Here is a 15,307-nt window from a genome sequence, read left to right on the forward strand (position 1 = left end):
CTATCACCTCTGAGAGAGACAGCCAGGAGATGAAGAGACCATAAAAATTCCACAGTGAGATGTGTCCTGGGAAACTCTGAAAAATATCATTCTAAAAAGGGGGGGGGGAATTAACATGTTGACTCTTTGTTTTACTAAATACACATCAGGATAAGGTGAGAGGTTTTAAACTCCCTCATCTCTGCATGCCTGAGAGACCTTAGGCGCTGCTTTTACCCCTACATGAATTGTCTCATCTCAATAAAGGATTCCTTTTGATACGTTTTCAGAAGTTCATTCTAGTTGATTGAATGGGAAAAGTTCTGTAGCCTGACACCTCCTTTCTCTATTGCATTCCACTGTTTCTTTTTCTGGTTATCTGGTTTTACCCCCACCACCTCCAAATATTCTTTCTGTAGTTTCCTTTCCTGTTGATTTACCTTCAAAATATTCTCTCCTTGATTTATTACATCAATCATTAACATTTTAAATTTAATTTCCTTTTTGTCCTTTTGTTTTATTTTTTGCTCCCTTTTTGCTGGTTTCTCTTTTATTTAACTCCTCCTCCTCCTCCTGCATTCCTTGTTCTTCTGTAGTTTGTGTCACTATTTCCAAATTTTCTTCCATGCTCTATTTTATTCCATAAGTCCAAGCTCCTGTATATCATTTCTTTTATAGTTTGAAGTTCCTACACTATTTCTTTGCATATTTCACTCATTTTGGGCGGGGGGTTGGACTAGATGACCTACAAGGTCCCTTCCAACTCTGATTATCTGTATCTATTTTTATTTTGCTTATTTTATTTTTGTGTCCAAGTATCCAATTGTCCCCCAGTCTTTATTTAAACCAGCGTTTTTCTTTGATCTATAAGTCCAATCTCCTTAAGTCTTTATTTCCCAAGTTTAATAAGTCTATTCCTTTTTAAAAATCCAGGGGTAGTATCTTCATATATTCCTCCACCATTTTAATTTTAATGTTCCAATTTTCTGGGGTCTTATTGTAATAGTTCTTTTTATTTTCTTTTAAATTCACACTTTAAATAGGTCATAAAGTTTAAGGGATCTACAGGATTTTTTAACAGCAGGTGGTGGTCTTATTCCACTTTTCACTTTCCACCTTTTTTTTTCCTGTTTCTTTAAACTTTCATCAGTTTTGCCAACGTTTTCAAATGTTAGCTATTATTTTCTTTTTTTCACAGTCAATTTCAACATTTAAATAATGCCTATCCAACGCCAAATCCTGTACAATCACCAATTCCAATTTTATTCTCTTTTTTTGTAAACGTTTTCTCTTTGAATTATTTCCCTTCCATTTAAGTTTTAAAAATTAAATTTTTTACGTTTCCCAAATTTTTCTCTAACTTTTAAATCGACGCCAGTCCAATTCTTTGCCAGATCTCTTTCCTGTTATTTTTATTGGGGTTACCTTTTGTAGTTCAAAGTCTTTTCACCCAGTCCACACACCATTCACTGCTTCTTTGCTCCAGCATAGTCTTAGGTTTTCAGGCTGCCTCCCATCTCCATAGCAGCCATTTTGGCTACCACTACAGCTCGTCTTCGGAGGGGGTTTTCCTTTCCAGGGAGGAGAGATGCAGCTCTCCTCTACCTGTCAGGCAGTCCCCCTTTCTTCACCACCCCTCCAGAGTGGTTCTGGTCAAATCTCCATGGAAAGAGCACATAAAAGAGACATGGGTGACTTTCCTATCTTTCTGTAGTTGACTAGGTTGTGCCAGTTTGATGAAAGGTGGATGTTTCAGTTCTCTTGTCCCTGAGATCCTCTGCTTTTTGCACCCTGGTGCCTCCACCTTCCTGTCTTTATGTAGCTGCTTAGTGATTTCTGCTGCCATTGTCTGTCAGTCAAATGGATGTGTTTACCTGATGTTTTCACACATAACCTTGACATGTGAGACTGGTAAGAATTTCACAGGCTATGCCTGTGATGGCGAACCTATGCCACTCGTGCTGGAAGTGGCACGCAGAGCCATCTCTCTGGCCACTCCAGCTGTCGCCCATTGTTCTTCTGGTTTCTAGCGCGTGCAGCCAGCTGGTCTTTGCATGCATGGGAGCACCGAAAACTGGAAGAGCAGTTCCCTGGAGCACACGTGTGTGCCGACCAGCAGGTCTTCACATGCGCAGTAGCACCGGAAACCAGAAAAGCAGCTCCCCAGAGCGCATGCACATGCTGGCCAGCTGGTCTTCACGCAAGCATGCGCTTTAGAAACTGCAAGGCCAGGTGGCTGGTGGGCATACATGCACCGGGAAGCTAAGCTTCCAGTTTCCAGCGCTCCCACACATGCGCATCAGGGAGCTGCTTGTTTGGTTTCTGGCGCATGTGTGTGTGTGTGTGTGTGTGCGCACACTCCCATTTCAGCGCTCAGTACCAAAAAGTTTAGCCACCACTGGTCTATGCAGTCATTGAAGAATAAACTAAAAAGTAGAGAAAAATAAAGTGAATAAAATGAAATAAATCCAGTAGTGTAAGGCATGTGACAAGGCACCCCTTCTCCTTTAGAAGGACATCATTCTCACAAATGATTTATTTATTTTGTTAGATGTTTATCCTGTCTTTATTACTTCATAAGAACTAAAGATAGAGAACTCATCTAATATTCTTAGTTTCTCCACAACCACAATCTAAGAAGTGGTTTGGGCTGGGAGAGAGTGACTTGTCACTCAGCCATTTTTTCAAGCCTAAAATGGGACTAGAACTCAGAGTCTAATGGTTTCTAGACCAGCATCTTTACCACTACTTTGTTTAAAAAGGAGGAAGAAATGTCAAAATAACTTGTAAGAATTGCATGTGAAAACAGGGTTGGAGGAAACAAACTTCTAAAGATGCAAACATCACAGATAGTATTTCAGAATAATCTCCCATAGAATGATGAAAGAGACAAGAGAGGTTGTAGCAAATTACAATCTGAGATGGACCTGCTTGTAGGAAAGGAGCCTAGAATGAACAGTAATACTTTGCAAGATGCATCAAACCTGAAGTCAAGATGTTTCTTATTTATTTGCACAAGGCAGGCATTCTTTTTATTTGAAACTATTCACTCCAGTGAGGTGAGCGGCCGGGTGAGATAAGGAGTGGCTGGGAGGGGAGGGGTGAGGCTTGGCCGGGCATGGCAAGGAGAGGCCAGGAGAGATGAGGCGCCCCTTGATGTGATGTCAAGTTGGCCACACCCACCCAGTCACATGACCACCCAGCCATGCCTACCCAGCCAGTCATTAACTTACTAACATTACTAAAACTTACTAAAGTTGTCCTCAGAGTACCCCACATTTTTTTCACTTCAGCCAGGTCCTTAGAGTACTTTCTACTCCTTCATTTGAGTCAAATAGTAGAGATCAAACTCTACAATTCCTTATTGGATGACTTGTGTGATGTGAGACCTAGAATAGTCATATTGCAGCAAACTGTCCATCTTGTGTTTCCAAGCTCTAGTTAACAATTTTTGAGAGATACAGTGTAGCATTCTTAGTTGTTATGGTACAAGGTTCAAAGAAAACCCTGTGATTAATGTCATCTGTATCTCAACAGTAACTATGTTTTCTTGCTGGAGCCCTAGATTTTCAATTTTTTTCTGTAGATGAAACTTTGTGATTGATATTCCATAGACTTATACTTTATTTCTAAGTTATGTATTTTGTCTTATAAAGATATTTCTCAGATTCATTCTTTTGGCGTAATAATATTTTCTGGCAATTTTCATCTCTTGGAGTTTTCATCTTTCAAGAAATCCTTAAGCAGGTTATCAGCTCTTCTCAATTGAAATTCTTATATTGCTACACACGTTGTCCAATTTGCTCTTGCTCACCCAAATCAGCTCTTTTTGGTTCACCAGCTTTAATGCAGTTACTTACATCAACACACTAAATACTATAAACAACCTATAGTCCATAGGAAGAATTTCTCCAGTGAATTGCTTAAAGCACACTGACAAGTATAAATTGCAGGCATCCATTTCATAAACAATAGCAAAACAATCTTTTCTCACATAAACTCCCCACAAAGTAAAATGAAAGAGCAGATGCGGAAGAACATGTCAGAGTTTCTATTATATCAGAACTGCCTTCTTTCGGTAACTTATGACATTGGAATCATTACTTTTAATGAAGCTTTGTATATTGAAAACTAAGCTACTGCAGTACCCTTCTTCAAATCATGCGTGTCCTGAATTCATCTTTAACTTCCCCAGCCAACAATCTGGAGTTTAGGATGCAAAACCATTAGAGCATCAGAAAAGAGCAGTAATTAATATAATTCTCTAAAAACACCTTACATTTTTGGACGTCCTCCAATAATTGCAGTGACTCCAGGTGCTAAAAATGAATGAAATGAAAAAGTCAACACAGGAACATTAAAAAGCCAAGACAGTTCATAAAGAATGACTGTAATTTTCCGTGTCATAAATATACTCCAAAGCCATTTTATACTTTCATAAAGAGCTAAAATTAAATTCTAAAACAGTAATGCCATTTAATGGAATATTAACAATTTAAAAACATCTAGGTCAAATGATAGGATTAGGTGTAGTTATTTATTCAATTAAAATAAGAGAAGGGAAAGTTTCTTTTCTTTTTCTTATTTTAAAAGATATCTACAGATGGTCTTTGGCTTACAACCAATGGTGAAATGTTCAGCCCAGTTCAGCCAAATCAGTTGTAAAAAAAAAAGAAGCTCTGACGATCAGCTGGGAGGATAAAGAAGAGAAAAGCGCAGGATCGACCCTCCCACCACTGCTTAGAACCATTTGTTTAGCAACTGTAGGAAATTACAACAACCACTGAAAAAAGTGGTTTACAACCGGTTCTCACACTTACAACTACTGCAGCATCCCTACTGTCATGTAATCAAAATTTGGGTGCTTGGCAATTGGCATGTATTTACAACAGCTGCAGTCTCCTCAGCAACACAATTGCCATTTGTGAGCTTATCCGTGGCTTCCAATAAGCCAAGTCAATGCGGGAAGCCGGATTCACTTAACAACCACTGTAATTTGCTTAATGGCAAAAAAATAAATAAATGTAAAATTGGGCATGACTCACTTAAAAACAGCTTTGTTTAGCAACAGAAATACTGGCCCCAATTGTGATCTGAAGTTAAGGGCTACCTGTACTGGAATGAAAGTATGTGAAACCATGAAATCTTAATGAGAAATTATAGGGCTGTAACTGGACCAGTAAAAAAATACTTTTAGTATCTATCTTATGGCAAAATGCATTTAAATATTAAATCAACCGTTCAATTAATATAGATTTTTTTAATAGCAAAATACAATTTTTTTAAAACAGCATTTTAAAAAATGAATAGAAAATTTAAAAATTGCAATGTGTATCAATTTCAGTCTGGAATATGCATTCTAGTTTTCAATTATCTTCTGTTTATTTATTTCTGTTCTAGTAGAAAGAAAACAAAAATAATTGATTAATTCAAATCAAGTCTTTATCACAACTCCATGGCCAAAAGTCAGATACAAATAACTGCCCAATTCAGGTTCAACCCTAACATTCCTAGGATTAAAGTCAGGATTTGGGCCATTTCAAACGATAACTTCTTTTCCTTTAACATTCTTTAGTCATATGACTTATGAATTTTGGATAATTCTTGCTGTATTACCCAGGTATTCCATTAACATTTTTCTGTATATTTTACTGGTCCAGTTCAGAATTCATAGTTCAATCAATGATGGCAAGCCATCTTGCATTTTTGAGACAGCAAAGCAGGGTCAACCATGATACTGCCACCATTATATTTTCCAGATGGGATGAGGTATTTATGCTGGAATCCAGTATTTATCTTTCACCAATCAACACTTTTCATTGAACCCAAAAAGTTATATTTCAGTCTCATCTATCGACATCCAGGACATTTTCCAATAGCATTCTGACTCATCCACATATTTTGTAAAATGTAAATGAGAACAATATTCTTTTTGGAGAGTAGGAACTTTCTCCTTGCAATTCTGTCTCACACACACCATTGTGTACAATATTCTTCTGATGGTGGTCTCATAAACTCTGACTTTCACCAATACAAGAGAATCCTTTAGTTCCTTAGACATTAGCCTGAGATTCTTTAAAATCTCCTGGAGTATTTACACACCTTATGATTGGTTAATCATTCCTACCCTGTTTCTCCAACAATACGGCCTTCCCCCAATAGGAAGTCCCAGCATGTTTTATAGGCATGAAATGAAATTAAGCCCCTCCCCCCAAATTAAGGCCTATATTAAAACATGCGAAATGGTGGAGAAATGGTGGGGGGGCTTGCCGTTAGGAAGTACTTTTGTTGCACACCCGGATATGGTGCTGCCTGCATTGACCCTGATATGAAGTGCCCCACCAAGGGGTCCGAGGTCAACATCCAAGCCATCACCGCCCGCCCGCCCGAAGATGCAAGGGGGGGGGGAATTAAGTAACCCCCAAAAAGACGGCCTAGCCATTTTTTCGGGGCTCAAAAAAAAAAAAGACCGGCCTTATTATATGAGAAACACGGTAGTAAGGGTATCAACGGTGCTGAATTGCCTCCATTTATACATGATCTGCTTGGCAGTGGGCTAATTTTTTGGAAATAGTATTGTGACATTAAGAATTATTTTTCAGAAATACCCAGAAGCCACGATACACTTCCACAGCACATTGTGTTGTTAAGGTCAGACTTTCTTAGTGAATCCTCAGAATTATTAGAAGAAAAGAGCCTCAATGGTGCAGTGGTTAGAGTACAGTACTGCAGGCTACTTCTGCTTACAGTCAGTTGCCTGCAATTTGGCAGATCGAATCTCACCAGGCTCAAGGTTGACTCAGCCTTCCATCCTTTGGAAGTGGGTAAAATAAGGAGCCAAATTGTGGGGGCAATATGCTGATTCTGTAAACTGCTTAGAGAAACTGTAAACTGTAAAGCACTATAAAGTGGTATATAAATCTATGTGCTACTGCTATTGCTCAAAAGTAAAGAGTCTAAAGGCAACTCTAGCCACTCTGAAACTCAATGAACAAAGCCAGAAATCCCAACCTAATGAGACTACACAAAATAAAATACAACAGGGAGCAAACTTTAAAAAAAAAGTGATGACCCCCATATATGAACATAAAGAAGGAAATCAATAAATCCAAAATTAAACACAATATGAACAAACAGCTTCATAAAAAATGAGCCTACATATGCTAAAGAGCAAGACCAATGGAAATATGTCATTTTAGAAGAAAACAACAACCAAGAGCAAAGCCCCTGTTTACCCTAGCCCACTCCAATGAAGCCCTTCTGGAATGGAACAATAGCCTCTCCCTGGAAGAAAATATATGGACACTCACAAAAGAGCATTCATCAATAGTTTCTAAAACAAGAGAGACAACCCAGCATCCCTGTGATAGAATGAAAAGTATTCCAGACTTCCCTAGGGGAAAAAAAAGTGAATATTGATGATAGGAGATTTGATTCTTAGGGGAACAGAAACTATAGTCTGCAGACCAGCCAGTCAATCTATGGAGTATATTGTCTCTCTGGAGCAAGAAAGATGTAACTCAGTACCTTACTAAAATAATCAACCCCATGAATTTACTGTCCTTTTCTTCTCCTATATGTGGGGACTAATGACACAACAATGAATCTGAAAATAATAAGTGATTATGAACAGCTAGAAAAGAAAATTAAATAATTAGGAGAACAGTGCTGTTTTCATCTGTACTTCCAACGAAAGGCTAGCAATTAATGAGGGAGCAAAGGATTTTAGAAATGAACCACTGGCTTAAAAACTGGTTTCAACAGAACTTTGGCTTCCTAGACCATGGTCTGTTTTACCTAGATAAAGGGCTACTGGCAAGGGATGGACTCAGTGGTGGGATTCAAATAATTTAACAACTGGTTCTCTGCCTATTGACTGGGTGGGCCTAATAACTGAGTGGTCATGTGACTGGGTGAGCACGGCCAACTTGAATGGTTTCACTCTTAGGAAATTTCTTCTTAGTCCAACTCACAATAAAAATAGCATAATAAAATAGCACTGTTCCAATATTTAGAATAGAATAGAATAGAATAGAATAACAGAGTCGGAAAGGACCTTGGAGGTCTTCTAGTCCAACCCCCTGCTTAGGCAGGAAACCCTACACCACTTCAGACAAATGGTTATCCAATCTCTTCTTTAAAACTTCTAATGTTGGAACATTTACAACTTCTGGAAGTATGTTGTTCCACTGATTAATTGTTCTGTCAGAAAATCTGAGGGGCTCCTACAAAAATGAGGGAGTCAGTCTATTTTCCAAAGCACCAAAAGGCACAACAAGAAGCAACGAACGGAAACTAACCAAAGAGAGAAACAACCTAGGACTAAGGAGAAATTTCCTAAGGGTGAGACCAATCAACCAATGGAATAGCTTGCCTTCAGAAGTTGTGGGTGTTCCATCACTAGAGGTTTTCAAAAAGAGTGAGAGAAATGTGAGAGACAGTACCAGGAACCACTAAAACCATGCAGAAAACTTAAAACAGCCATTCCTCCTTTAAAAAGAAAAATCAAAACACAAAGCAAACACAGCAGCTGAGAAGGAAACTAAGAGCAGGCTAATTGAAAGCCTGGGCATGCTGCCAAAAGCCATTAACCCTTCCAACTCTATTATTCTATGTTCTCTATGTTCTAAATTGGGTACTTCACAGCAGAAGCAATACAGCTGGCTGGACCACACATGCATTAAATTCACGCCTGTATAATCAAGCTGCATTATTGTCCACTCCTGTATCTTTTCCCCTCAGGAAGAAACAAGAAGTATTCAACACTGCAGCAGTTATAAAAGGTCTTAGGGAATTCCAGGGAGTATCAGCTGATCACAGAAGTGTTACTTAATACCCTTTATAATGAAAATGTTTGTAATCTTGTCCTTCTTCCTGAAGGGAAGAGGTTAATCCCATCCCTAGATGGATGACTGATGGGTTTCCCTGCCCTAATCTTGTCAATTTCTGTTGTTTGTTGACTTGATTCAGCATATGGCTGCATTCCAGCTGCAACTTTTTAAGTGGTTCTTGGCTGTCTGCCCAGAGCTATTAACTGAAGGGGGAGAGAGAGAAAAACCTCTCTTGCACTTTATTTTAAGCCGGTTCTCCGAACTGCGTAAGCAATTAACTAACGGTTCGGCCAAACCGGTGAGAACCAGCTGAATCCCACCTGTGGATGGACTGCACCCCATAAGAACTGGAAAAAATATATTCAGAAAATGACTGGTCCATCTTAGCAGCAGGGCTTAAACTACAATTGAGGGGGTGGGGCCCTTCTGGTGAAGATTTGGCCAGCAGCGAGCAAACCCAGCGAATCTCCTCTGTCGCTTTTCCAACCTAACAACAGAAGGAACAGGCTTCCTTTTGTTTATTTGACTCTCCAGTGTTAGGAAGAGTCTCAGAATCATCCCTCAAGATCCTCCGATAACAGCAACAATATTCAAGTAGTTTTAGAAGTCAAGCTTCCAGAATAACTGGTGAGTTGAAGCTGGGGGGGATGGGTGGGTTGAAATCACATTGTTGTTGGGTAAAACAGCCATTTTGAAACTTATTTTTCGAATGGACAATAAGCTGTGCACTTCATTTCCTAATCAATTCATGAGACTATTATCTCTATTAGTTAAAAGAGGCTCCCTTTAGTTACAGCCTATAACTCCTTACTGAACATCTGAATGCCATTTTTGAGTCCTCTTTATTGTTAAACGACAAGGAAGATGGTTGCTAGAAGCAGCCAAAAGAAGGAAATGTGGAAATTTTTTGCTTGAAATATAGGGATAGAAGTTGTGGTTTTAATCTACTATCTTTAAAATAATCTGTAGCTCTGTATTATTTTTTTGTGGGTAGTTGAAATTTGTTGATTTTTATGAACTCTGATTGACTAGAAAAAGGAAAAATAAATAAATAACATTTTGACCACCAGGGGGAGCTACAAAGATGTTTAACCCTGAGCTGGAGTCTGCCATCAAGAAATGTTCAATGTCCATACAGAAAATTGTTCTCTTCATAAATCAATTAGAAGATATTAATTATACAGAGGATATTAAAAAAGAACTAGAAATACAATTAGGTGTAGAAAATTATCAACACTTTGTTTCAACTCTACAAATGCTGGACAATGCAAATATCCTAACTGAACCTTTGGAATATAAATCTGATATTAACTTTTTTTTTTTTATGATGATGGTTTGAATATAAACCTCCCAGTGCAACTGAAACAAGAATACCAAGTCACAACTCTCAAGAGGTCAAGTTTGGGACTTTTTCTTCATGGATACTAACAAAGTCGAGAATACTTTGAGAAAAAAACCATATGATAGTCATTTTAGAGAAGGAAGCTTTAATCTGCAAGGATTAGCTCTAGGTTAATTTACAACATCTAATAGGACAACTGGAAACTTTTTTTCATGGATGTAAATAAGGCTGATAACTTCTTAAAGAAAAGACTCCCCCTGATGAGAAAAAGACTTCTTTCTATAAAGATAAGCTTGAGGGAGTGACTTAAATTTAATGACTTAATTGGTTAGGGTGGACTTTTATAAGTTTGATAGATATGTATTGAAAGAAAGCTTGAAGTTAGTTTTGTATGTTTAAAATGAGTGTAAATATATGATCTCTGTCTTTTTACATGATGCTGAATAATGTAATATTGTGTTTTGGGTTCTGGGTTTAAAATGAAGGGTCTTCTTTTTTTCTCCTTTACATATATATAATACTTGAGTACTTTTTAAAGAAATATCAAAACCAAAAAAAAGTGTTTTCTCCCTTTAGGGTTAAAAAAATGATATAGAGGATTTTCTTAATATAAATTATGAAGCAGATATGTTCAAATTGATTCTGTTATCAAACTTTGTTTCTGTTTTCTGGATTTTGTGCTTTTAATGGGGAAAAAATGAAACGTTGATTTTGTTTTTGTTAACCAGATAGGCTTATTCTTATTGAAATGGCTTGTACACACTGTTGTGTAAAAGCAAAAAGTGGTGGTCGTAAAACTGTTATCTTCTACTGTACTAATTATATCGTATCTTTAAAAAATCCCGTCAGAACCTGAATCCACGGAGGACAAACAGGAGCTGGAGTTGATGGAAGTTGAGGGGGCAGCCTCGTTGGTTTTGGAGAAATGCAGGGAAGAGCAGGATGAGGCAACCCGCCTGACCTGGGACAGCTTGCCAGCAGGGAAAAATGGGGGCAGGATGACCGAGAGAGGGCAGGCAGTGGAAATGAGGAAAAATGTCACTCAGGCGATGAGCAAGGACCATCCCCTCCTGATCCCTGAGCACGGAGAGTGGAGAGGAGGGTGAACAGTGCAGGCCAACCTGACAACTCAGGAGGGGAGCGTCTCTTCCCTCTTTACAAGGTACACCTGGGGACTGAGACTTAAAATAAACGCTGTGGGGAGAGGCATTTGTCAGGAACAAATGCTGAATTTGTGGAGCTTGTATGCCATTGCCGACGTCTGGCGTTTGCAAGACTGCTCGCTTCTTTCTTGCTTCATGGACTTATTGCTTCTTCCGTGCTTCATGCACTCATTGTTTCTGCCTTGCTTCGTGGATTCATTTCCTTCTTCCTGTGCCTCGCTGGAATTCTTGTTTTGAAGCCACTGTGTTAACAGCATTTTGCTGGACTACTCACAGCTAGGGGCTCTCTCTCTCTCTCTCTCTCTCTCTCTCTGTGTGTGTGTGTGTGTGTGTGTGTGTGTGTGTGTGGACGCTCTGGGACTTGCATAACATGGGGGTGTTTGGGGTAAAGTTGGAGCACTAAAGGGGAGTTTGAGCTCTCAGCTGGCTGTGTGGCCTTCATGCCTTGTCCCGGGTCATCACAAGCCCCAAGGAATTTCCAGAGTATTGGAAAAGAGTTGATGTGGTTCCCATCTTAAAAAAAAAAAAAGAGGAAGTGGGGAAAGACCCAGGAAACTACAGACCAGTCAGTCTAATATCAAGACCTGGGAAGACTGGGAAACATAATAAAAAAAAACAGATCCGTGAATATCTAGAAACAAATAAAGTTATAACTAGTAGCCAGCAGAGGTTTGTTAAAAACAGATAATATCAAACCAATCTTATTTCATTCTTTGACAAAATGAATAAATTGGTAGATCAACAAAATGCTGTGGACATAGCATATTTAGACTTCAGCAAGGCATTAGACAAAGTAGACTGCCACCTACTTCTTGGTAAGCTAGGAAAATGTGGGATAGACAGCATTAGCATCACATGAATTTGTAAGTGGCTAACAAACCATACTCAACAAGTAGTCCTTCATGGTATTACATCTACATGGAGGGAAATAAGCAGTGGGGTAGCACAAGGTTCCTTCTTAGGCCCACAACTCTTCAATATCTTCATTAATGACTTAGATGAGGGAATAGAAGGGGAACTATCAAATTTGCAGATGACACTAAGCTGGCAGGAATTGCCAACAGCCCAAAAGACAAGCTCAGGATTTAAAAATATTTTGATAAGTCTATCCAACAAAATGAAATTTAATGTGGAGAAAAGCAAGGTTTTACACCTGAACAGGAAAAACCAAAGGTACAAGTACAGATTTGGTGAAACCAGGTTCAGAATCAGTAACTTTGAGAGGGACATTGGAGTCCTAGTGGACAATCTCTTAGACATGAGTCAGTAGTGTGCGGCAGCAGCCAAAAAAGGCTAATATAATCCTTGGTTGGATAAACACAGGCATAGACCAGACCTGGAATACTGCGTCCAGTTTTGGTCACCACATTACAAAAAAGATGCTGAGACTTTGGAAAAAATGCAAAGAAGAGCAATTAAGATGATTAAAAGCCTGGAGACGAAAACATATGAAGAAAGGTTGAAAGATTTCCTACGTTGAATCAAAGACAATTTGTACATTCTCATTTTCAGTAATTGTGATCAACACCTTAAATGTGTGTGCCTTTTAGAATGTTTCCTATACAGTGTTTTAAGGCAACAATAATATTTTAATTGGGAATTGGTGCACTGGGGTAAAAACAGGGCTTGGGTGAAATAATAACAGGAGTCATCTACAACATACAGCAACAGCCACTATGTAGGAGAAACAGGCAGAAGACCAACAGAATGCATACATGAACCAACTAGCAATGAGAAGACAGCAACATATGGACAAACTTAACCACAGTTCATTGAAATATCTTTGAATATTAGTAGCTCTTAAATTTAGTCTAAGCACTTAACACCAAGGGCTATGACTATTACATCCAGCCCATCACAAAACCTGAAATCAGATCAGCACTCAGAAAGGTATTTAAAGGTAACTTTAAAGGCCAGTGCACCCCCAGACACACTCCAAAGCGCACTGAAGATATCGCATCAAATGGAGACGAAACCTTTGCAACCAAATTGTCAAGCTCACAGCTCAAATCAATAACTTAACCATAGTTCAACTGGGAAACGCTGACCATCCTAGACAATTCAAGTCTAAAAATGCCAGGGAATTTCTGGAAGCCTGGCACTCTGACTAATTAGCCATCAGTAGACACATAAACATAAATAATATCTACATATTATGCAAAAGATACCTAGTTAATGTTATCTAGTTTGGATAGTGAAATGTCGGAAAAAAAACAACCAAGCTCAGACAGTACCAAGGTCATTAAGAAAGGGACTGTATTCATAAAGGCTTATTAATTTTTATAACATTTATGAATCTCAAAAGATGCTACTTGACAATTCCTGATTTTTGGTCACCATAAAATAATATAGCTTTCTTTCTACAAGGTATGCGAATGGATTTTTCATGTTTATAATATAACCATGCTTTGAACTTTCAATAGCACTTAAGGAAACTTTTAGTTATACTTACATATGACCTGAGGAATTAAATTTTAGTAAACAGTATTTTTTGAAGATATGCAGCATAAGGAAATGTTTTTAAAATATTAAAAATGCTCTTAAAAGCAAATATCCATCAATAACAAAATCAAGATGAGTACAGCTGTCTTATCTTAGTAAACGTTAAAATTGTACAGAAAAAATTCCCTTTACTTTGTTGTTTGGTAGAAAATAAAATATAATGACAGTTAGACTATGACCATAAACTGACCTTTCCTCTATAAACACTATAAGGTTCCTCTATGAACTTAAAATCAACAATGCATTCATCTTCCCTAGACGCAATGGCTGAGTAATTTATTTTTATACTTATATCACTGTATTACATGTTTCAAAGTAGTATAATTAGTTAATTGGAAGTAAATGTAATGTATCCTAAAAATGTTTAATTTTTCCTGTGTAATTATCACAATTTTCACAGTTGTAAATGGATAATGGAGACTTATGATAGTTTAGTCAAAACAAATAATGTAATACTCTTCAATATCTTCATAAATGACTTAGATGCGGGAATAGAAGGGGGACACATAAAATTTGCAGATAACACTAAGGTGGCTGGAATAGCCAACACCCCAAAAGACAAGCTCAGGATCCAAAAAGATCTTGACAGACTGGAACAATAGGTTCTATCCAACAAAATGAAATTTAATGTGGAGAAAACCAAGATTTTACACTTAGGCAGGAAAAATGAAAGATAGAAGTATGGATTATGCAAAACCTGGCTCAAACACAGTAACTGTGAGAGGGACCTTGGAATCCGAGTGTACGATCAGTTAAATATGAGCCAGCAAGGTACAGCAGCAGCAAAAAAAGCTAATACAATCCTTGATTATATAAACAAAGGCAAATCAAAATCACATGAAGTATTAGTACCGGTTTATAAAGCCTTGGTAAGCCATAACTGGAATACTCCATCCAATTTTGGTCATCATATTACAAAAAAGACGTTGAGACTTTGCAAAAAGGGCAAAGAAGAGCAACTAGGAGGATTAAAGCAGGGGTGTCAAATACATGTCCTAATGGCAGTGTCACGTGATGTATCAGGACTTTTTCCCCCCTTTGTTAAAAAGAACGTGGGTGTGACTAGCGCGTAACACATTTGGCCCTAATGCCGGGAGTTTGATATCCCTGGCATGGAGACTACAACATATAAAGAATGGTTGCAGGATTTGGGTTTGGCTAGTCTAGAGAAAAGAAGGACTAGGAGTGACATGAGAGCAGTACTCCAATATTTGAGAGGCTGCCACAAAGAGGAGGAGGTCAACTTATTTCCAAGCCCCAGAGGGCAGGACAACAAACAATCAGTGGAAACTTATCAAGGAGAGAAGCAACCTGAAATGAAGGAGAAAGTTCTTAACAGTGAGGACAATTAAGCAGTGGAACAGCTTGCCATCAGAAGTGGTACGTGCTTAATCACTGAAAGTTTTTAAGGAGAGACTGAACAATAACTTGTCTGAAATGGTCCAGGGTCTCTTGCTTGAGCAAGATCCCTTCCAGCTCTATTCTGATTA

The 15,307-nt window shown here is 38.3% G+C and overlaps 1 protein-coding gene across 1 annotated transcript in view; it reads right to left on the reverse strand.

The window, feature by feature from the left end:
* The window catches only part of LOC113417444 (uncharacterized), a 124,918-nt gene that overhangs the window by 53,827 nt on the left and 55,784 nt on the right, over positions 1–15,307 (reverse strand). The window contains exon 14 of the mRNA XM_026675845.2: positions 4,259–4,298. Coding sequence (XP_026531630.1) covers positions 4,259–4,298 — 40 coding nt within the window. The remainder of the gene's footprint in view (positions 1–4,258; positions 4,299–15,307) is intronic.

The sequence above is a fragment of the Notechis scutatus genome, chromosome 4, assembly GCF_049901735.1.
Source record: "Notechis scutatus isolate UNSWTSFEM ecotype Mainland chromosome 4, rNotScu1.2, whole genome shotgun sequence".
NCBI classification, from domain to species: Eukaryota; Metazoa; Chordata; class Lepidosauria; order Squamata; family Elapidae; genus Notechis; species Notechis scutatus.